Source organism: Phocoena phocoena, chromosome 7 (genome assembly GCF_963924675.1).
Source record: "Phocoena phocoena chromosome 7, mPhoPho1.1, whole genome shotgun sequence".
Lineage (NCBI taxonomy): Eukaryota > Metazoa > Chordata > Mammalia > Artiodactyla > Phocoenidae > Phocoena > Phocoena phocoena.
This window is the reverse complement of record NC_089225.1, coordinates 96,357,102-96,378,899: the sequence shown is the minus strand read 5'-3', so window position 1 is coordinate 96,378,899 and position 21,798 is coordinate 96,357,102. Positions and strand designations below refer to the sequence as shown.

The following is a 21,798-nucleotide window of genomic DNA, read 5'->3' as shown; positions in this document are numbered from 1 at the left end:
TGGCTCTGCAGCTTCTACCTGGGCAGGGCCTCAGCCAATGCCAGGTGAAGCTAAGGCTTCTCTGTGAGGTCTGGGAAAGCATACGGCGTTCTCAGCTTCCACGAAGGGAGGCGGTTCTGCCTCCCACCAGGTTTGCTAAGTGGGGAGAGGGTGTTCCCCAAACACAGAAAGAGGTTCAGATGCTGGGTGGTCAGAAAGAATCACAAAGGTCTCCAGTTATGAATAAAAGCCCCTTTATTCTATATTTTCCCCGAGGTTAGCGACGTGCCACAGAGGCGGCTTTTTATCTGAGAGGGAGATGCTCAAAATGATGAAAGTGGCAAAAGCTCAGGGTCCTACAGGAACTACACTGAGTTTCTCCAACCTCTGGCACCTGGCAGCCCCTTCCTCTCCTTCTTCATGTGCCAGGGAGTGTGGGAAGGAGGCTCAGCTCTGTCTCTGCAGGAAACGCAGGCCCACCTTCTTATTGGGAACGAGCACGATTCGAGCCACACTGGTCACCTCCCCCGTCTCAGGGGCCAGGGCCACCTCGTACTGCTGGATCAGCTGGGAAGTAAAAGGCGCACGGGCGATTAGAGTCTGTGGCCTCCATCCACCGCCCTCCTCCGCACGCTCCCACCCCGTGCCTCCCGCCTCCTTCAGCACCCGTGGCCCGCGCGGCCCTCCTGTCTCTCCCCGTTCACCCTTGTCAGCAGCAGCTGCATCTCCAGCTCTGCAATCCTGCGGCCCAGGCAGGCCCGGACCCCGTAACCAAAGGGCACAGAGCCGAATGGGTGTTGGGCCCTGAGGGCATCAGGCTGGCTCTTCCTCAGCCAACGTTGGGGCTCGAAGCTGTCCGGCTCAGGGAAGATGCGAGGGTCCCGGGACACCACGTAGTGGCAGAACACAAACTGGGTCTGCAGACAAAGAATGGGTGGCACATCAGCAGAGGGCTGCAGGGTCCCCCTGGGAACCCTGGCTCTCCAGCCCTACTCACGTTCTTGGGGAAGAGGAAGCCACCAACTTCAATTTCCTTGTCCACGATGACCCGGGAGTTCACGGGGACCACAGGATAGAGACTGCAGGTAAAAGAACGTGCAGATCTGCCTCTGGATCCAAGGAGGGGCAGAGTGCCCACCCCCCCGGCCACACCCCTCTGGTCCCCCGGGACCCTCTTCCCATCTCATCCCTGGCCCAGGCCACAGCCTACCAGCCCCCACCCCCAGTCCTGTCTCTGAGTCCTTGCTCCCGGGGACAGCATCCTACCGCAGCGTCTCCTTAAGCACAGCTTTGAGCAGGGGCATGTGGGCAAAGTCCTTGTACTGGGGCACCTGCCCGGCGGGCACCATGCCCACCACTTCTTCATGCAGGGCTGCCTGGATCTCTGGGTTCTTTGAAAGATGGTACAGGGCCCACGTCAGCGTGTTGGACGTCTGGGAGGTAGAGTAAGAGATGAAGTGAGGAAAGATCTCTAAGAAAGAGGCCAGTTAAGGTGGTGGGAGGGTGTGTGAGTGCATGCGTTCAAAATGTGGGAGAAAAATTAAGTTGCCACGAGTGTGGCAGGCTTAGACTCAGGGATTCATGGGGCTCTCCCTCCACGCTCCACGTGACTTCACAGTGGGCTAAGGACCAATGTGATGGAGAACTGCTCTGTAACAGCAGAGAAGACTGTGACAGAGAAATCCAACGTGACGAAAGGACAGGAAAGAGGTCCCACTAAGAAGGTGCTGCGGGCAAGCTCTTCAACTCTGGGCTTAGCTGACAGCACGAGGGAGTGGGTTAGATGTGACATGAAACTTCCCAGCTGTCTGACAGAGGCTCCAGGGCGTGAGGGGATCCCTTTTACACAAGGACCACTCCCTGCCCGCCTCCACCAGGCTGAATGACCACCCTGTTTTCCTTCCAGCTCTACATCCACGTTACGGAGAGAGAAGCGGGTATCTGATGGAGGTCAGGCTCAGGTGGGGTAGAGTAGGGAATTGGCTCAGGATGGGAGCTGGGAGGCCCTGGTCTCCTCGCCTGCCCCTCTCACGCACCGTGTCTACTCCAGCCATGAGCAGCTCGGGCAGGCTGCCCTCAGCGTCACGAGGACTGAGCTGTCCACTGGTCAGCAGGAAGTGCAGGTAACCAGATATCTGGGCCTTCTCTGGGCCCCCTGTCTGAAGTTGGGCCTCTATCTCCTCTAATTTCTGATCAATCAGCTTCTTCCCTGTGGGGACAACGGAGAACAGGGGAGGATGAGGTCAAAAGTCATGCTCTCCCAACGACCAAGAGAGAAGATCCCGGGAGAGGGTCCTGAGGGGGCTGTTACCGCACAGGCCCTGGGACCCACGCCCCAACTTCTTTCCCTGGACTCCTCACCAAAAGAGAAGATGGTGTTCCAGCCATCCAGATACCGCCTCCAGAAGGGCAGCAGGGAACGAGTCCACTTGGGGAGGAAGGTGGCGTACAGCGAGTTCTGGAACATGAGCCCGACAGATCTGACGAAGGTCTTGGTGTCCTGGGGGATGGAGCGCTCCAGGCAGCCAATACGTTTCTCAAACAGGACGTAGCAAACAGCTGGCGGTGCACAGGGGCCGTCACAGGAGGCAGGGCCACGGCACACAGAGTCCAGGGGGCTTCGAGGAGGAGAGCACAACCTACCCGACTCACGCCCACCCAGCCCCTCTCCCCACAAGGGTACCTTCCAGGGCAAAGAAGTAGAAATTGTGAGCGATGTCGGGCACATGGTCCCCCGAGGCGCTCTCTGCCCGCTGCTGGTTCAGTCGAGTCATGAAGTCCTCAATCACCTCATTCAGAGCATCTGTGTAGAGCGCAGCCTCAGCTGGCTTCAGCAACCGCTGGTTCAGAGCCTGGCGGAGCCGGTACCACTGCTGTCCTTGCCTGTAGAGAATGGAGGAGAGACACCAAGGTAAGTATCTGGTGGGGATTGGATTAGATGGTATCTTCCCACCCTGAGACCCCTATGGACTCGAGGAAAATCTCAGACTCCTAGACCTAGAATTAAAGAATCACAAACTTTCAGATAACAGAATCTTTGAATCACAAAACTTCAGAATCTCACTAACAGCATAAAGGAAGTAGTTACGGTGGGCATCTGGAATCAGTCTGTCTAGGGTCAAATCACAGGTCGGATGATGACTGGCTGAGTGACCTTAGGCAGGTGACTTAAATCCTCTGTGCCTCGGTTTCCCCTTCTGTAAAATGGGAATAATAAGAGTGCCTATCTTAGCAGGATAATTAACGTGCTTAGATCAGTGCCTGGCAAATGGTGAATGCTTAATGAATGTTTACTGTGATTATCTTAGGATGATACAACTCCAGAATCTTCTGTATGTGAAATGAGCTATGGAGCTACGGTGGTTCCAGTCCCTCTGTGTGGAGGATGAGGAATAAAGGAGGAGCAAATGAGGGTTCTTGGGGTGCTCAGATTCTGGACCTTAGCTCCGTAGGCCAAGGGGACAGAGAGAGCTACCAAGCTGATCTCCAGGCTCTCTTGCCATAGCCATCCAGTAGGTGGCTGGGTCTCACCCCGGTTAGGCAGGGATGTTCGTGTGGGTGGAAACATGCTTCCCAAACAGGAGCTTAATATTCAGGGGCTGCTGCCACCCTCAGCTGTCCCCCAAACCTGTTACCTTTCCTAAGCAAGCTGGGTATGGGTCAATTTTTAAAAAGCCAGCTGCAGAGTAATAAGTATAATATGGTACAATTTTAAGAGGAAGAGAGGAAATCCTACATATCCACATGCATATCTGCATGTTTCAGCACAAAGGAGGGAAGAAGAATACACACCAAATTACTGATGAGAATTACTTAGGAGGATGGGATGGAATTTTTCCAATAAGTATTACTTTTGAATTTTAAAAACCAATAAGGTATTTTAAAAAGGAAAACGTTTAAAAAGTCTGAAGGCAATATTCAGGTTTTTTATTTTGAAGTATAAGTCAACTGCACTTCAATAAATTTTTAAAATATATTTTTATTTAAATGAACCTCAAAAAACAAGCTAAATAAATAAATAAATGAACCTCAAACCCCAGGAGTTTTCTTTATTATGTTGGGGAAAACCTGCAAAAAGATAAACTAGGGACTTCCCTGGTGGCGCACTGGTTAAGAATCCACCTGCCAATGCAGGGGACACGGGTTAGATCTCTGGTCTGGGAAGATCCCACATGCCATGGAGCAGCTAAGCCCGAGTGCCACAACTACTGAGCCCGCGAGCCTAGAGCCCGTGCTCCACGACAAGAGAAGCCACCACAATGAGAAGCCTGCGCACCGCAACAAAGAGTAGCCCCCGCTCGCTGCAACTAGAGAAAGCCCGCACGCAGCAACAAAGACCCAACGCAGCCAAAAATAAATAAAATAAAATAAATTTATGAAAAAAAAAAGATAAACTAAAAGTGTTGTTGGAAAAGAAATAAAAACCAGAATAGACCTATTTATTGGAACTTCAAGTTTTAGGTGCTTCTCCAAGAGTAAAACTCTCCCAACAGTAGGATTTGCAGGACTTAAATCTGAAACTTTCTGTGGTTGTTAAAATATTTCTTGGGGAAACGACAGTCACTCAAAAAATGAGATTTAAAAAGTATATATGTTAAAACAAAAAAGGTTATCACAGGTTAGCAAAATAGCTTTTAAAGACATATATGGTATAACATATTTAGGAAACTGGCTTTAGGGTAAACAGTTATAAATAGATCACAAAGGGGTATATATCATGTTTAGCTCCAGTTCTAAATCTGAACAATCAAGTCCAATGATGGCCTGACCTGTGAAAACCTGTGAGACCCAAATGTTTTTTATTATTATTATTGAGGTATAATTGACATATAACATTATATTGGTTTCAGGTGTACAATATAATGATTTGATATCTGTATACATTGCGAGATGATCACCACAATAAGACTAGTTACCATCCATCACCATAAAAAATTAACTTCCAGGATTTACTCCCTTGGCAAGATTTGGGTCTCAAATACTGTAGAGCATACCTGAGACACAAATCTTGCCCTCAGGGTCAGACATCAGGTTAAAGAGTTCTTGAAGAACATTCTCTATTCTCTTCCCAGAACCTTGAAAAAAGGGCCCAGAAATTAAGCTCTGAAACCACCCACCTGTGAAGGAACCAGGAATAAAGAAAGAAAGACATGCAATGACAGAATGAATGTATTAGCATCAAAGATAGATAAAATGAACCTTCCAACCAGTCCGTTTCCTTCCCAAACATGTCATGGCAGTAGGTCCTTGCATTCCAGAATCAGAGAGATCTATTCCACTACTCACTAGTTGTGTCACTTCTGGCAAGTGGTGCAAAAACCCTTCTAGGCCTCAGTTTCTTCATCTATAAAATGGGGATAATAATACTATCTACTTCATGAGTTTGTTGTGAAGATAAGATGAAATAATAAATGTAAAGAGACTAGCCTGATGCCTGGCATGTTATAAACACATACTTAGTTATCATCAGTGTTACTGCTACTACTTCCACCACCAGGATCAACTTTAATCCCTTAAAAAATGACTTTAAAAAACATGGATATCAAGCAACTAGGGAAAATCAAAAGCCATTCATTGTTTTTGGAGCTCTTTTAACACACTATAGTAAAAAGAAGCCTGTAATATATCCAATTACAAGCCGTGGCACTGAGAATCACCAATGATTCTCAATTTTTTACCTTAATTGATATATGCATATATAATACACTCAGCCCATCTTTTAGTTTGTCACTGCCAGAATAATCTTAACTTTCCTAGGTATAACTTTAAGGCTAAAACCTACATCTATCTCTGTGAGTGGAAAGCATCCAGGAAAGTTATAACCAACAACAAGCATATAATACATAACTTGGAAAATATTTTTAATTAAATTGAGCCCTCCCAACTAGTATGGTGATGATGTTTTTTTCAACTACAAGTAAATATGTCCCATTATGATTTGAGTTGGTATGTTTTCAACCATAATATAGAATAACGGAGCTTGAAAGTTCTTAGAGATATCTTGGAGATACTCTAATCCAAGCTTCCCATTTTACACATGAGAAACATAAGCCCAAGGAAGGGGAAATTATTCATTTGTTCATAGTCATACGATACATTAGTGGAAAAGCCAATGAATGGTCCATGGGCTTCAGCCCAACCCAACCACCACTTTCTAGACGAGTTTCAGGCTCAGAGGACACAGGGAGATACTACCCTGCCCATTATCCACTGGCTGCCCAGTGCCACTGTCCTTGGGCCTGGCCCCCCTGGGGGCCTGTTCCAGTCCCCCAGGCCCCAGCTCACGTGGTGAAGGGCCCATAGGTCAGGCCCTGCTGGTCCCGGTGCTCCCTCCATAGTTCCATGTCGTTCCGTACTGGGTACTTGCCCTCTTGGCGCATCACTTGCTCCAGGAGTGGGGCACTGGCCAGGTTCACATGGATCTGAGGCCCTAAGCGGTTTATCCATATCGGACCATACTTGGCCTTGTTCAGCACCTGTGGAGTTCAACCAAAGCTGAATAACCATGGCCTAGCTAGGCAGGCACTTCCTGGAGAGGAAGCAGGATAAGGGAGTGTCTTATGGCCACACCAGAGCAAGTGAGCTGGGCAAAAGCACATTGTGTAGGAGGTAGGTGCTGGGATGGCCTGTAGTCTCGAAAGGAGAACACTGGAAAAAAAAAAAAGGTTACACAGAAGTTAGAATATTGAGAGCAATGAGTATCTGGTGGAACTGGTGGAACTGGCAGAACTGAGGTCTTGGAGGAACGAAATTTTGGAAAAATGGGATACCTGGCAAACTGGGGTATGTTGAGGTATAGATATTTGGGGTCCAGGGTTTTAGGGAAACTGAGCCCTTTAATGAGGTATAGTAGAATGTCTACGACTCCTTCATAGAAGCATTTAAATCTCCTGCAGCTTGCTGTCAAGGAGACAAAGATAAATATCTCGTGTAACCAACAAGAAAAAAGAAACACAATTAGAAACTCCAGGAAAAACAGAAGCTGAATGAGAAAGTCAAGATGTAAATATGAAGTAAACTATGTGGTATGAATTTTTTTAATAAAAAATTTTTATTAGCTATGTTAAGGAATGCAATTCTCAAATATTTTATCTTAGAATTTCTACAGCACTTGACAGTTGAGACCCATAGCATCTATGAAATTGACATTGCAATGATGTTTTTATAGTTGTTGAAAATAAGGGAGAAAATAATGTATTTTGGGTTTTGGTGGGGGTAAAACTTAAAAAGAATCCAGAAATACTAAGATTAAATTTACTGGCTAAGTTATACCTACAAACTGAAAGAAAATGAAGCATAGTGGTCTCCCAAGTACTTCATCTTTTTTTTTTTTTTGTGCGGTACGTGGGCCTCTCACTGTTGTGGCCTCTCCCGTTGCGGAGCACAGGCTCCGGACACGCAGGCTCAGCGGCCATGGCTCACGGGCCCAGCCGCTCCGCGGCATGTGGGATCCTCTCGGACCGGGGCACGAACCCGTGTCCCCTGCATCAGCAGGCGGACTCTCAACCACTGCGCCACCAGGGAAGCCCAAGTACTTAATCTTTTTACTGAATAAGTGTTAAGAGGATTAGATCTGTTTCAGTATCGAAATTAGGCCAAAAGGCTTCTATAAAAGAAACATTAAAATGATGGAGAAAAAAAAAAATGATGGAGAAGAGATCTATTATTCAAATTATAGAACTGATAGTCCATAAAAACAACAATTTTACTGGGTCTTACTGTCAGCATTAAATACAGGGTTCTCCCAGGACCAGTGCAACCTGATTGCCCTTCGTATATTACCCAATTGCCCAGAATCCACCCTGAACTAATGGCTGATTCTCCTTGTTCCCAGGAAGACAGCCTTGACAAACCCCCAACGTCCATTTAGCCTTGTTTCCCACTTCTACCTCCCAGTAATACCTGCCAGTGTGGTACAATTTTGAATGGTTAATTGTCTGAAAACGACTGTGATACCTGGAGGAAAATAAGCGTATTCAGACATTGCCAGTGGGAGTCTAACATGACACAACCCTACATGGAGGACAATTTGTTAATATTTATTAATAATTACAAAACATTTATAAGCAAAGTGTGGGTCATCTTCATAATGGAATACTGTATCACCTTAAAAGAGGATGAAGCAGCTCCTTGTGTGCTAAAATGGAAGGAAAGATTGTAATATGGAAAGATTGCTAGATAGCCAAGATAGACTGTTGAATGGAAAAACGTGGGGAGCTAAATAAGAATACATAGCATTTGCATTTGCTTTCGTAGAGAAACACTGGACTGATACACCAGAAATGAATTAAAGTGGTTACCTATGGGAGAGTGGGGAGGACAGCAGTGAGAGTGAGACTGTGTGACATTTTATTGGTATATTGTTTTGAGTTTTGAACTATGAGAATGTATTCAAACTTTTTAATCTAAAGGGGGAAAAAAGTGTTTTCTGAAGCAATAAGTCACCTAGCATTGATCAAGTAATTCCAGAAAGCAGGAAAGACTTGCTGAACCTCTGAATTCATGTACTTAGATTTATAAGTGACCCCTCGCTGCACTCATTTTGTTTATTTTTCTTAAGGGTTCCATTAGAAAATAATACTTATGTGTCTATTTTTCTCTACTAAATTCCTTAGGCGAATTAACCTAAAAGTAAGCTTAAGTTGTGTTTCTAGTTTGGTTTAAGATATTCATATAATAATAATAATATTTCTGTGGAGCTTAGCATAAACTAGACACTGTTCCAAGCACTTTGCTTATACTAGCTCATTCAGCCCTCACTACAGCTGCATGAGGTAGGTGTAACATTACCACAGTTTTGCAGATGAGGAAACTGAGGCCCAAAGAGGTTGCCCGAGGTCACTTTGCCAGTAAGTGGCAGAGTCAGAGTTCAAACTCAGACCACCTGGCTGGAGGCCATGCTCACAACTGCTTACTCCACTGATCCCCGAGAAAGCTGACTATCCCTTACTAACTGAAAACAAACTTAGGCTCTTTAAAAATACGTACTGCTTAAGGGACTTCCCTGGCGGTCCAGTGGGTAAGACTCTGCGCTCCCAATGCAGGGGGCCCGGGGTTTGATCCCTAAGTCAGGGAACTAGATCCCGCATGCATGCTGCAACTAAGAGTTCTCATGCCACAACTAAGAAGTCCGCATGCCGCAACTAAGACCCGATGCCGCCAAAATAAATAAATAATAAACAAATAAATATTTTTTTAAAATGTGCTGCTTAAACCCAGCACAACACTGCTGTAACCCAGGGTTTCTCATGGCACTGCTGACATCTGGGGCTGGATGATTCTTTGCTGTGGCAGACTGTCCTGTGTTTTGTAGAATGTTTAGCAGCACCCCTAGACTGTACCCCAGCAGCAACCCCACACCAAGCTGTGACAACCAAAAACGTCTCTAGACATTGCCAAAATGTCCTGGGGGATGGGGGCAAAATCACCCCAGCTTGAGAACTTCTGTAATAACCCCAACTTCTTAAAATGTCTCTGAATTCTTTAATCTTAGAAGACTCCTTTTAAGAAATAATATCTCACTTTGAAGAAATATTTATCTTAAGTTTGGTTTCTTTTCCTTCTGTTAAGCTCATGTAAAATTACATGCAATGTATTTATAATGATGCAAACAATGGTTATCTCTGAGTCATGGTTTACAGAGAGTTTACTTTCTTCTTTACACTGTGATTTGTTTTTCAAGTTTTCTACCTTGATCTTGGAATCGGGGAAAAAAAACACGTTTTAAAGGACTAGATCCATAACCTTTCCTTGGGCACCAGCTTCTTGCCTGGAACCCAAAGCCTCTGGCACCACTTCCTGGCTGTCAGTTTGGAAGTTTCTGGGACATTTCCCCCCATGCCTAGGCCATGCTTTCTTCCCTCTTCCTTCATACTCCTCAGTTTACTTGGTGGAACTTAACAAGGATCTATTTATGTAAGAACTTATTTTAGAAAGACACCAGAGCACTTGCTGAGAAATGTGTTTTATGTCTGTGAGCCTACCACTAGGCTGTAACCTGAACCAGTTAGAGAGCCCCAAGGTTTTCAGATAGGTGCTAAGTGCCCCTTTGCAGAACAGAGTTCCCTAGGGATCATCTTCCAAGATGAATGGGAGGGCTAGCCTCTGCCAGGTGAGATTCCAAAGACCGACAGTGTTAAATTCATCCAACATGCATTTATTGAGCTCATATTCTATTCCTCCTATACTGATCTTGGGGCTGGGGATACTGCTGTGACCTACACTTAGACAGTTTATTTACATCCTAGGGCATAAGCCACACAGCCGAGAACTTGATTACATATGCTTATAAACTATTCCCTAATTATTTTGTACATATCTTGTCTCTTCAACTAGATTGAAAATCTTTAAGGGCAGGAACCTTGTCGTACTTCTTTATACTTCCCATACTGCTTAACACACTGCTAAACACATTAGAGACACTCAATAAATATTTAGCAATTGCCAGTGAATCAAGTGGAAGAAAAACAAGTTGCAGATAATACAAAGATTATGAGACAGAGACAGAAAAGAAGCAGGGAAGAGGATACATAGGAAACTGGTAACAGTGGCTCCACTGGGGTAGGCATTAATTTTAAAAGGCTGAAGGAAAATCTCAAAAGGAAATTAAGAGAATAGTTCTAATATACAATTACAATAGCATCTTTTATGGCCTGAATGTTGCATCTCCCCCAAATTCATGTGTTGAAGCCCTAACCTTCAGTGTGGCTGTATTTAGAGAGGAAGCATCTAAGAAAGTAATTAAGATTAAATAAGAGTGGGGCCCTGGGGAGATTGGTTCAAGATGGTGGAGCAGAAGGACGTGCACTCACTCCCTCTTGCGAGAGCACCAGTATCACAACTAACTGCTGAACAATCATCAACAGGAAGACACTGGAACTCAGCAAAAAAGACCCCACATCCAAAGACAAAGAAGAAGCCACAGTGAGACGGTAGGAGGGGCGCAATCACAATAAAATCAAATCCCGTAACTGCTGGGTGGGTGACTCACAAACTGGAGAACACTTATACCACAGAAGTCCACCTACTGGAGTGAAGGTTCTGAGCCCCACGTCAGTCTTCCCAACCTGGAGGTCCGGCAACGGGAGGAGGAATTTCCAGAGAATCAGACTTTGAAGGCTAGCGGGATTTGATTGCAGGACTTTGACAGGACTTGGGGAAACAGAGACTCCACTCTTGGAGGGCACACACAAAGTAGTGTGTGCATTGACACCCACGGGAAGGAGCAGTGGCCCCATAGGAAACTGAACCATACCTACCTGCTAGGGTTGGAGGGTCTCCTCCAGAGGTGGGGGGTGGGGGTGGGTGGCTGTGGCTCACCCTGAGGACAAGGACACTGGCAGCAGAAGTTCTGGGAAGGACTCCTTGGAGTGGGCCCTCCTGGAGTCCACCATTCGCCCCACCAAAGAGCATGTAGGCTCCAGTGCTGGGTCGCCTCAGGCCAAACAACCAACAGGGAAGGAACACAGTCCCACCCATCAGCACACAAGCAGATTAAAGTTTTACTGAGCTCTGCCCACCAGAGCCACACCCAGCTCTACCCACCACCAGCCCCTCCCATCAGGAAACTTGCACAAGCCTCTTAGACAGCCTCATCCACCAGAGGGCAGACAGCAGAAGCAAGAAGAACAACAATCCTGCAGCCTGTGGAACAAAAAGCACATTCACAGAGAGACAGACAAGATGAAAAGGCAGAGGGCTATGTACCAGATGAAGAAACAAAACAAAACCCCAGAAAAACAGCTAAATGAAGTGGAGATAGGCAACCTTCCAGAAAAAGAATTCAGAATAATAATAGTGAAGATGATACAGGACCTCAGAAAAAGAATGGAGGCAAAGATCAAGAAGATGCAAGAAATGTTTAACAAAGACCTACAAGAATTAAAGAACAAACAAACAGAGATGAACAATACAATAACTGAAATGAAAAATACACTAGAAGGAATCAATAGCAGAATAACTGAGGCAGAAGAACGGATAAGTGACCTGGAAGACAGAATGGTAGAATTCACTGCTGCAGAACAGAATAAAGAAAAAAGAATGAGAAGAAATAAAGACAGCCTAAGAGACCCCTGGGACAACATTAATTCCAACAACATTTGCACTATAGGGGTCACAGGAGGAGAAGAGAGAGAGAAAGGCCCCAAGAAAATATTTGAAGAGATTATAGTCGAAAACTTCCCTAACATGGGAAAGGAAATAGCCACCCAAGACCAGGAAGTGCAGACAGTCCCTGGCAGGATAAACCCGAAGAGAAACATGCCGAGACACATAGTAATCAGAAATTGACAAAAATTAAAGACAAAGAAAAATTACTGAAAGCAACAAGGGAAAAACTACAAATAACATACAAGGGAACTCCCATAAGGTTAACAGCTGATTTCTCAGCAGAAACTCTACAAGCCAGAAGGGACTGGCATGATATATTTCAAGTGATGAAAGGGAAGAACCTAAAACCAAGATTACTGTACCCGGCAAGGATCTCATTCAGATTCAACGGAGAAATCAAAAGCTTTACAGACAAGCAAAAGCTAAGAGAATTCAGCACCACCAAACCAGCTCTACAACAAATGCTAAAGGAACTTCTCTAAGTGGGAAACACAAGAGAAGAAAAGGACCTACAAAAACAAACCCATAACAATTAAGAAAATGGTAATAGTAATTACCGTATCGATAATTACCTTAAACTTGAATGGATTAAATGCTCCAACCAAAAGACACAGGCTCACTGAATGGTTACAGAAACAATACCCATATATATGCTGTCTACAAGACACCCACTTCAGACCTAGGGACACATACAGACTGAAAGTGAGGGGATGGAAAAAGATATTCCATGCAAATGGAAATCAAAAGAAAGTTGGAGTAGGAACACTCATATCAGATAAAATAGACTTTAAAATAAAATGTTACAAGAGACAAGGAAGGACACTACATAATGATCAAGGGATCAATCCAAGAAGAAGATATAACAATTATAAATATATATGCACCCAACATAGGAGCACCTCAATACATAAGGCAACTGCTAACAGCTATACAAGAGGGAATCAACAGTAACACAATAATAGTGGGGGAATTTAACACCTCACATTCACCAATGGCCAGATCATCCATACGGAAAATTAATAAGGAAACACAAGCTTTAAATGACACAATAGACCAGATAGATTTAATTGATATTTATAGGACATTCCATCCAAAAACAGCAGATTACACTTTCTTCTCAGGTGCAAACAGAATATTCTGCAGGATAGACCACATCTTGGATCACAAATCAAGCCACAGCAAATTTAAGAAAATTGAAATCATATCAAGCATCTTTTCTGACCACAACACTATGACATTAGAAATCAATTACAGGGAAAAAAACCATAAACAACACAAACACATGGAGGCTAAACAATATGTTACTAAATAACCAAGAGATCACTGAAGAAATCAAAGAGGAAATCAAAAAATACCTAGAGACAAATGACAATGAAAACACAATGATCCAAAACCTATGGTATGCAGCAAAAGCAGTTCTAAGAAGGAAGTTTATAGCAATACAAGTCTACCTCAAAAACAAGAAAAATCTCAAATAAACAATCTAACCTTACATCTAAGGGAACTAGAGAAAGAAGAACAAACAAAACCCAAAGTTAGTAGAAGGAAAGAAATCATAAATATCAGAGCAGAAATAAATGAAAAAGAAATGAAAGAAACAATAGCAAAGATCAATAAAACTAAAAGATGGTTCTTTGAGAAGATAAACAAAATTGATAAAGCACTACCCAGACACATTAAGTAAAAAAGGGAGAAGACTCAAATCAACAGAATTAGAAATGAAAAAGGAGAAGTAACAACTGACAGTACAGAAACACAAAGAACCATGAGAGATTACTACAAGCAACTCTATGCAAATAAAATGGACAACCTGGAAGAAATGGACAAATTCTTAGAAAAGCATAACCTTCCAAGACTGAACCAGGAAGAAATAGAAAATATGAACAGATCAATCACAAGTAATGAAATTGAAACTGTGATTAAAAATCTTGCAACAAACGAAAGTCCAGGACCAGATACCTTCACAGGTGAATTCTATAAAACATTTAGAGAAGAGCTAACACCCATCCTTCTCAAACTCTTCCAAAAAATTGCAGAGGAAGGAACACTCCCAAACACATTCTATAAGGCCACCATCACTCTGATACCAAAACCAGACAAAGATTCTACAAAAAAAGAAAATTACAGACCAATATCACTGATGAATATTGATGCAAAAATCCTCAACAAAATATTAGCAAACAAAATCCAAAAACACATTAAAAGGATCATACATCATGACCAAGTGGGATTTATCCCAGGGATGCAAGGATTCCTCAATATATGCAAATCAATCAATGTGATACACCATTTTAACAAATTGAAGAAGAAAAACCATATGATCAGCTCAATAGATGCAGAAAAAGTTTTTGACAAATTCAACACCCATTTATGATAAAAACTCTCCAGAAAGTGGGCATAGAGGGAACCTACCTCAACATAATAAAGGCCATATATGACAAACCCACAGCAAACATCATTCTCAATGGTGAAAAACTGAAAGCATTTCCTCTAAGATCAGGAACAAGACAGGGATGTCCACTCTCACCACTATTATTCAACATAGTTTTGGAAGTCCTAGCCATGGCAATCAGAGAAGAAAAAGAAATAAAAGGAATACAAATTGGAAAAGAAGAAGTAAAACTGTCACTCTTTTCAGATGACATGATACTAGACATAGAGAATCCTAAATATGCCACCAGAAAACTACCGGAGCTAATCAATGAATTTGGTAAAGTTGCAGGATACAAAATTAATGCACAGAAATCTCTTTCATTCCTATACACTAATGATGAAAAATCTGAAGGAGAAATTAAGTAAACACTCCCATTTACCACTGCAACAAAAAGAATAAAAAACCTAGGAATAAACCTACCTAGGGAGACCAAAGACCTGTATGCAGAAAACTATAAGACACTGTTGAAAGAAATTAAAGATGATACAAACAGATGGAGAGATATAACCTGTTCTTGTATTGGAAGAATCAATATTGTGAAAATGACTATACTACCCAAAGCAATCTACAGATTCAATACAATCCCTATCAAATTACCAATAGCATTTTTTACAGAACTAGAACAAAAATCTTAAAATTTATATGGAGACACAAAAGACCCCAAATAGCCAAAGCAGTCTTGAGGGAAAAAAACGGAGCTGGAGGAATCAGACTCCCTGACTTCAGACTATACTACAAAGCTACAGTAATCAAGACAATATGGTACTGGCACAAAAACAGAAATATAGATCAATGGAACAGGATAGAAAGTCCAGAGATAAACCCACGTACCTATGGGCAACTAATCTATAACAAAGGAGGCAAGGATATACAATGGAGAAAAGACAGTCTCTTCAATAAGTGGTGCTGGGAAAACTGGACAGCTACATGTAAAAGAATGAAATTAGAACACTCCCTAACACCATACACAAAAATATACTCAAAATGGATTAGAGAGCTTCCCTGGTGGTGCAGTGGTTAAGAATCCACCTGCCAATGCAGGGGACACGGGTTCGAGCCCTGGTCCAGGAAGATCCCACATGCCGTGGAGCAACTAAGCCCGTGCGCCACAATTACTGAGCCTGAGCTCTAGAGCCCGCAAGCCACAACTACTGAGCCCATGTGCCACAACTACTGAAGCCCGCATACCTAGAGCTCGTGGTCCGCAACAAGGGAAGCCACGACAATGAGAAGCCCGTGCACCACAACGAAGAGTAGCCCCCGCTCACCACAACTAAAGAAAGCTCATGCACAGCAACGAAGACGGAACACAGCCAAAAATAAATAAATAAATAAATTTATTAAAAAGAAAAAAATGGATTAGAGACCTAAATTTAAGACTGAATACTATAAAACTCTTAGAGGAAAACATAGGAAGAACACTCTTTGACGTAAATCACAGCAAGATCTTTTTTGATCCACCTCCTAGAGTAATGGAAATAAAAACAAAAATAATCAAATGGGACCTAATGGAACTTTAAAGCTTTTGCAAAGCAAAGGAAACTACAAACAAGACGAAAAGACAACCCTCAGAATGGGAGAAAATATTTGCAAATGAATCAACGGACAAAGGATTAATCTCCAAAATATATAAACAGCTCATGCAGCTCAATATTAAAAAAACAAAGAAAATCAAAAATGGGAAGAAGACCTCAAGAGATATTTCTCCAAAGAAGATATACAGATGGCCAAGAAGCACATGAAAAGCTGCTCAACATCACTAATTGTTAGAGAAATGCAAATCAAAACTACAATGAGGTATCACCTCACACCAGTTAGAATGGCATCATCAGAAACTCTACAAACAACAAATGCTAGAGAGGGTGTGGAGAAAAGGGAAGCATCTTGCACTGTTGATGGGAATGTAAATTGATACAGCCACTATAGAGAACAGTATGGAGGTACCTTAAAAAACTAAAAATAGAATTACCATATGACCCAGCAATCCCACTACTGGTCATATATCCAGAGAAAACCATAATTCAAAAAGACACATTGCAGCACTATTTACAATAGCCAGGCCATGGAAGCAACCTAAATGCCCATCCACAGACGAATGGATAAAGAAGATGTGGTACATATATAGAATGGAATATTACTCAGCCATAAAAAGGAACGCATTTGGGTTATTTGTAGAGACGTGGATTGATCTAGAAACTGTCATACAGAGTGAAGTAAGTCAGAAAGAGAAAAACAAATGTCGTATATTAACGCATATATGTGGAACCTAGAAAAGTGGTACAGATGAACCAGTTTGCAGGGCAGAAATAGTGAAACAGATGTAGAGAACAAATGTATGGACACCAATGGTGGAAAGTGGTGGTGGTGGGGGCGGTGGTGTGATGAATTGGGAGATTGGAATTGACATATATACACTAGTATGTATAAAATGGATAACTAATAAGAACCTGCTGTATAAAAAAATAAATAAAATTCAAAAAAAAAAGAGTGGGGCCCTGATCCAATAGGATTAGTATCCTCATAAAGAGATATTAGAGAGTTCTCTGTGTGTGTGTACATGTGTGTGCACACACAAGCATACACACACAAGGAAAGACCACTTAAGGTGGCTGTCTGCAAGCCAGGAAAATTGCTACCAAACCCAAGTTTGTGTGCCCAATGCACAGTGAGGCCAAACAATACCAAAACATTGGAGTTTGGAGCAGAGGAATGTTTATTGCAGGGTCACGCAAGGAGATGGGTGGCTCATGCCCTAAAAATCCCAAACTCCCTGAAAGCTTTCAGTGAAGCCCTTTTATAGGAAAGGTGAGGAAGGGGCATAGTTAATTGTTGCAGACTTCTTGGTGTCAGAGCCTCTGTTCTTGAGGTCAAGTCACAATGTTCCTGTAAACCTCCACTGAAACAAATATTCTCTGTTCTGACAAGAAAGTGCAAGGTCCCAAGGCTCAACTTTCACCCTCTGAGGTCCAGGCCCTGGCTAAGGGGAGGGGGCCCCTGCGCAGGCCAGTTACCCTACCTGGGAATGTTTGTCCAGAACCCAGTCTGGGTCCTCCCGCTAGTGCCCAGGCCCAAATAAAGAGGCAGATCTCAACTGGCAGCACCCTCAGAGCCAGGTCCCCAGACCCTGCCCAGCCATCGTCACTGAGGGAGCCAGGTGCCCAGGACCCAGCCGGCCCTCAGGCTTTTCATTTAAACTGGAGAGATTCATTTGTATAGGATCAATAAGAATACATGTTGCAACAAATACCAGTTAGGTTAGTTCCCAGCTCACAACAGTTGCCCTTCTTTGAGAATAGCCCCAACCACAGAGGTGGACTGGAAATAATGATGTGCCATGTCATTGCAACTTAACCCTGACATCTGGCCACCTCCTAGGGGTAGACAACTGATCTAAGCTCTACCAATTTTTGAAACTTGAACGGAGAAACTGAAGCTGGTTGAAGCTGTTACCTTAATGGCAGTGTCCATATACTCCAGTTGCGAGGCCTCCACGGACTGCGACCCATGGAGACTGCCACTGCCATTAGGTCACAGAGGTGGGGATGGTGGAGAGGTTCACTGCTGCTTCAAGGCCTGGGCCCAGCCAGTGGGTGGCTGTTGGCTCTGGCTCTGCAGGACATAGGCCTCAGCCTGTCTCCAGGACCCTCAGCTCACCCACCAGCCCTGAGGCTGGAGGGCCTGGAGGGCCCTGGGGAGAAGGCCACAATCTGCCTCTCACTGCAATCACTGCTACGAGGACCACTGCAAGGCTTCCTGTTGGTGGAGCTTGACTTCTAACCCCCATGCTAAGGGTCTCACACTAATGAGCGTGTGCTCACTCTACCCCTATTACAAAAGGGCTCTCACCAGAAACCAACCATGCTGACACCCTTATCTTGAACTTCCAGCTTCCAGAACTGCAAGAAAGTAAATTTTTACTGTTTAAGACACCCAGTTTATGGCATTTTGTTATGGCAGCCAGAGTAGACTAATACATAGCAACCAAAAGAATAAAATACTGGGCTTCCCTGGTGGCGCAGTGGTTGAGAGTCCGCCTGCCAATGCAGGGGACACGGGTTCGTGCCCCAGTCCGGGAGGATCCCACATGCCGCGGAGCGGCTGGGCCCATGTGCTACAACTACCGAGCCTGTGCTCTAGAGCCTGCGAGCCACAACTACTGAGCTCACATACCACAACTACTGAAGCCCATGTGCCTAGAGCCCGTGCTCTGCAACAAGAGAAGCCACTGCAATGAGAAGCCCATGCACCGCAACAAAGAGTAGCCCCCACTCGCGGCAACTAGAGAAAGCCTGCACACAGCAACCGAGACCCAACACAGCTAAAAATAAATAAATAAAATACATAAATTTATTTTAAAAATAAAAAATTTAAAAATATACATAGGGGTAAATCTTCATGACCTTGGATTTGGCAATGGGATTCTTAGATTTGAACAGTAATGTGTGAGCAATAAAAGAAAAATTGGACTTCATAAAAATTTAAAACTTTTGCACATCAAAGGACATTATCAAGAATGTGAATAAAGACCTAAATAGACATTTCTCCAAAGAAGATATACAGATTGCCAACAAACACATGAAATGATGCTCAACATCATTAATCATTAGAGAAATGCAAATCAAAACTACAGTGAGATATCATCTCACACAGGTCAGAATGGCCATCATCAAAAAATCTAGAAACAATAAATGCTGGAGAAGGTGTGGAGAAAAGGGAACCCTCTTACACTGTTGGTGGGAATGTAAACTAATACAGCCACTATGGAGAACAGTATGGAGGTTCCTTAAAAAACTACAAATAGAACTACCATACGACCCAGCAATCCCACTACTGGGCACATACCCTGAGAAAACCATAATTCAAAAAGAGTCATGTACCACAATGTTCATTGCAGCTCTATTTACAATAACCAGGACATGGAAGCAACCTAAGTATCCATCAACAGATGAATGGATAAAGAAGACGTGGTACATATACACAATGGAATATTACTCAGCCATAAAAAGAAACAAAATTGAGTTATTTGTAGTGAGGTGGATGGACCTAGAGTCTGTCATACAGAGTGAAGTAAGTCAGAAAGAGAAAAACAAGTACCATATGCTAACACATATATATGGAATCTAAGAAAAAAAAAAAGGTCATGAAGTACCTAGGGGTAAGACGGGAATAAAGACACAGACCTACTAGAGCATGGACTTGAGGTTATGGGGAGGGGGAAGGGTAAGCTGTGACAAAGTGAGAGAGTGGCATGGACATGTATACACTACCAAACGTAAAATAGATAGCTAGTGGGAAGCAGCCACATAGCACAGGGAGATCAGCTAGGTGGTTTGTGACCACCTAGAGGGGTGGGATAGGGAGGGTGGGAGGGAGGGAGATGCAAGAGGGAAGAGATATGGGAATATAGGTATATGTATAACTGATTCACTTTGTTATAAAGCAGAAACTAACACACCATTGTAAAGCAATTATACTCCAATAAAGATGTTAAAAAAAAAGAATGTGAATAGACAATCTACACAATGAAAGAAAATATTAGCAAATCATACATCTGATGAGGGTTTAATATCCAGAGTATATAAAGAACTCTTTAAAAACTCAACAAGAAGACAATCCAATTTTCAAATGATCAAATGATTTGACATTTCTCCAAAGAAGATATATAAATAGCCAGTATGGGCATGAAAAGATGCTCAACATCATTGGTCACTAAGGAATGAAAATCAAAAGTACAATAAGATAGCATTTCACACCCACTAGGATGACTTAAATCCAAAAAACTGAAAATAACAACTTGTTGGCGAGAAACAACCTGTGTGAAGAAATTGAAACCCTTGGGCATTGCTGATGGGAAAGCAGAAATGTTGCAGCTGCTGTGGAAAACCATTTGTCAAGTTCCCAAAAAGTTAAACACAGAATTACCATATGATCCAGCAATTCCACTCCTAGGTATATACCCAAAAGAAATGAAAACATATGCCACACAGAGACTTGCACAGGAATGTTTAGAGCAGCATTACTCACAGTTGTCAAAAGGTGGAAAGAACCCAAATGGCATCAACTGATGAATGGATAAGCAAATTGTGGTATATGCATACAATGGAATAGTATTCAGCCATAAAAAGAACAAAGTGTGATACACACTAAAACTTGGATGAACCTTGAAAACATACAGTAAGTGAAAGAAGCCAGACACAAAAGGTCATATATTGTATGATTCCATTTATATGATATATTGAATAGGCAGATCCATAAAGATGGAAAGCAGATTAATGATTACCAAGGGGTGACAGGAGAGGGGAATGAGGAGTAACTAATGACAGGGTGTTTTTCTGAGGTATTGAAAAAGTTTTGAAACTAGAGAGAAGTAGTAGTTTTATAACATTAATAATACACTAAATGCTGCTGAATTGTGCACTTTAAAATGTTTCACTGAGGGAATTCCCTGGTGGTCCAGTGGTTAGGCCTCCACGCTTCCACTGTAGGGGGCACAGGTTCGATCCCTGGTCAGGGAACTAAGATCCCACATGCCACAAGGTGCGGCCAAATAAATTAAATAAAATGGTTCATTGTATTATAGTTTGTGAATTTCCCCTGAAAAAAGGCCTAGAAGAAGTCTGTGATATTTAAAGCCTCCAGAGCCTCAGCAAGAAGCCTGCTGTGAACAAAAGATGGGCCCCCTCAGAAAAGAGAGAACAGAAAGGGAGTGAGGGAGGTTCCCCTGAGCTGGTTCTTCTGTGGTTCCATGCTTCCTCTCTTGTAGATCAAGAAGAGGACCAGACCAACCTTTCCTTTGCCTTGCCAGCTCCTAACCCAGGATTAGAGATCAAGCTTTAAGGGGTGTTTACTCATTTGTTCATTTGCTCTGGGAAGAACACACTGGCAGAGTCTCTCTTTTTTTAGAAATGGGAATGCCCTCCATTGCACAAAACTGTTGCCCTTGTAACTTTTCTGGAGGACAGTTTGGCAGCCGATACATATCAAAGGCCTGAGCGAAATCATTTACCACAACAATTCCATTTTAAGAGATTTATTTTAGGGAACTAATTCAGGATGCGCATGATATTTAGTGATAGATGTATTTATCAAATCTTTATACATACAAAAATCTGAATATGTAACAATAAGCTTCAGTATATTCTAGTGTAGCCATACAGTGGAACACTATTCAGACATTAAAAATTGTTAACGAAGTGACTATTGTAGAAAGATGTTCATATTTATCTTTTAGTAAAAGGCAGGTTATAAAAGAGAGTATATGATATGCTTTCATTTAA

At 43.0% G+C, this 21,798-nt stretch overlaps 1 protein-coding gene across 1 annotated transcript in view; it reads right to left on the bottom strand.

Moving 5' to 3' along the window:
* Window positions 1-216: 216 nt before the first annotated feature.
* The window catches only part of CYP27A1 (cytochrome P450 family 27 subfamily A member 1), a 43,479-nt gene continuing 21,897 nt past the window's right edge, over window positions 217-21,798 (bottom strand). The window contains exons 2-9 of the mRNA XM_065880577.1: window positions 6,265-6,455; window positions 2,663-2,862; window positions 2,341-2,538; window positions 2,016-2,188; window positions 1,246-1,412; window positions 977-1,058; window positions 684-896; window positions 217-546 (exon numbers count right to left, since the gene is read on the bottom strand). Of these exons, the coding sequence (XP_065736649.1) occupies window positions 427-546; window positions 684-896; window positions 977-1,058; window positions 1,246-1,412; window positions 2,016-2,188; window positions 2,341-2,538; window positions 2,663-2,862; window positions 6,265-6,455 (1,344 nt within the window). The 3' untranslated portion in view covers window positions 217-426. The remainder of the gene's footprint in view (window positions 547-683; window positions 897-976; window positions 1,059-1,245; window positions 1,413-2,015; window positions 2,189-2,340; window positions 2,539-2,662; window positions 2,863-6,264; window positions 6,456-21,798) is intronic.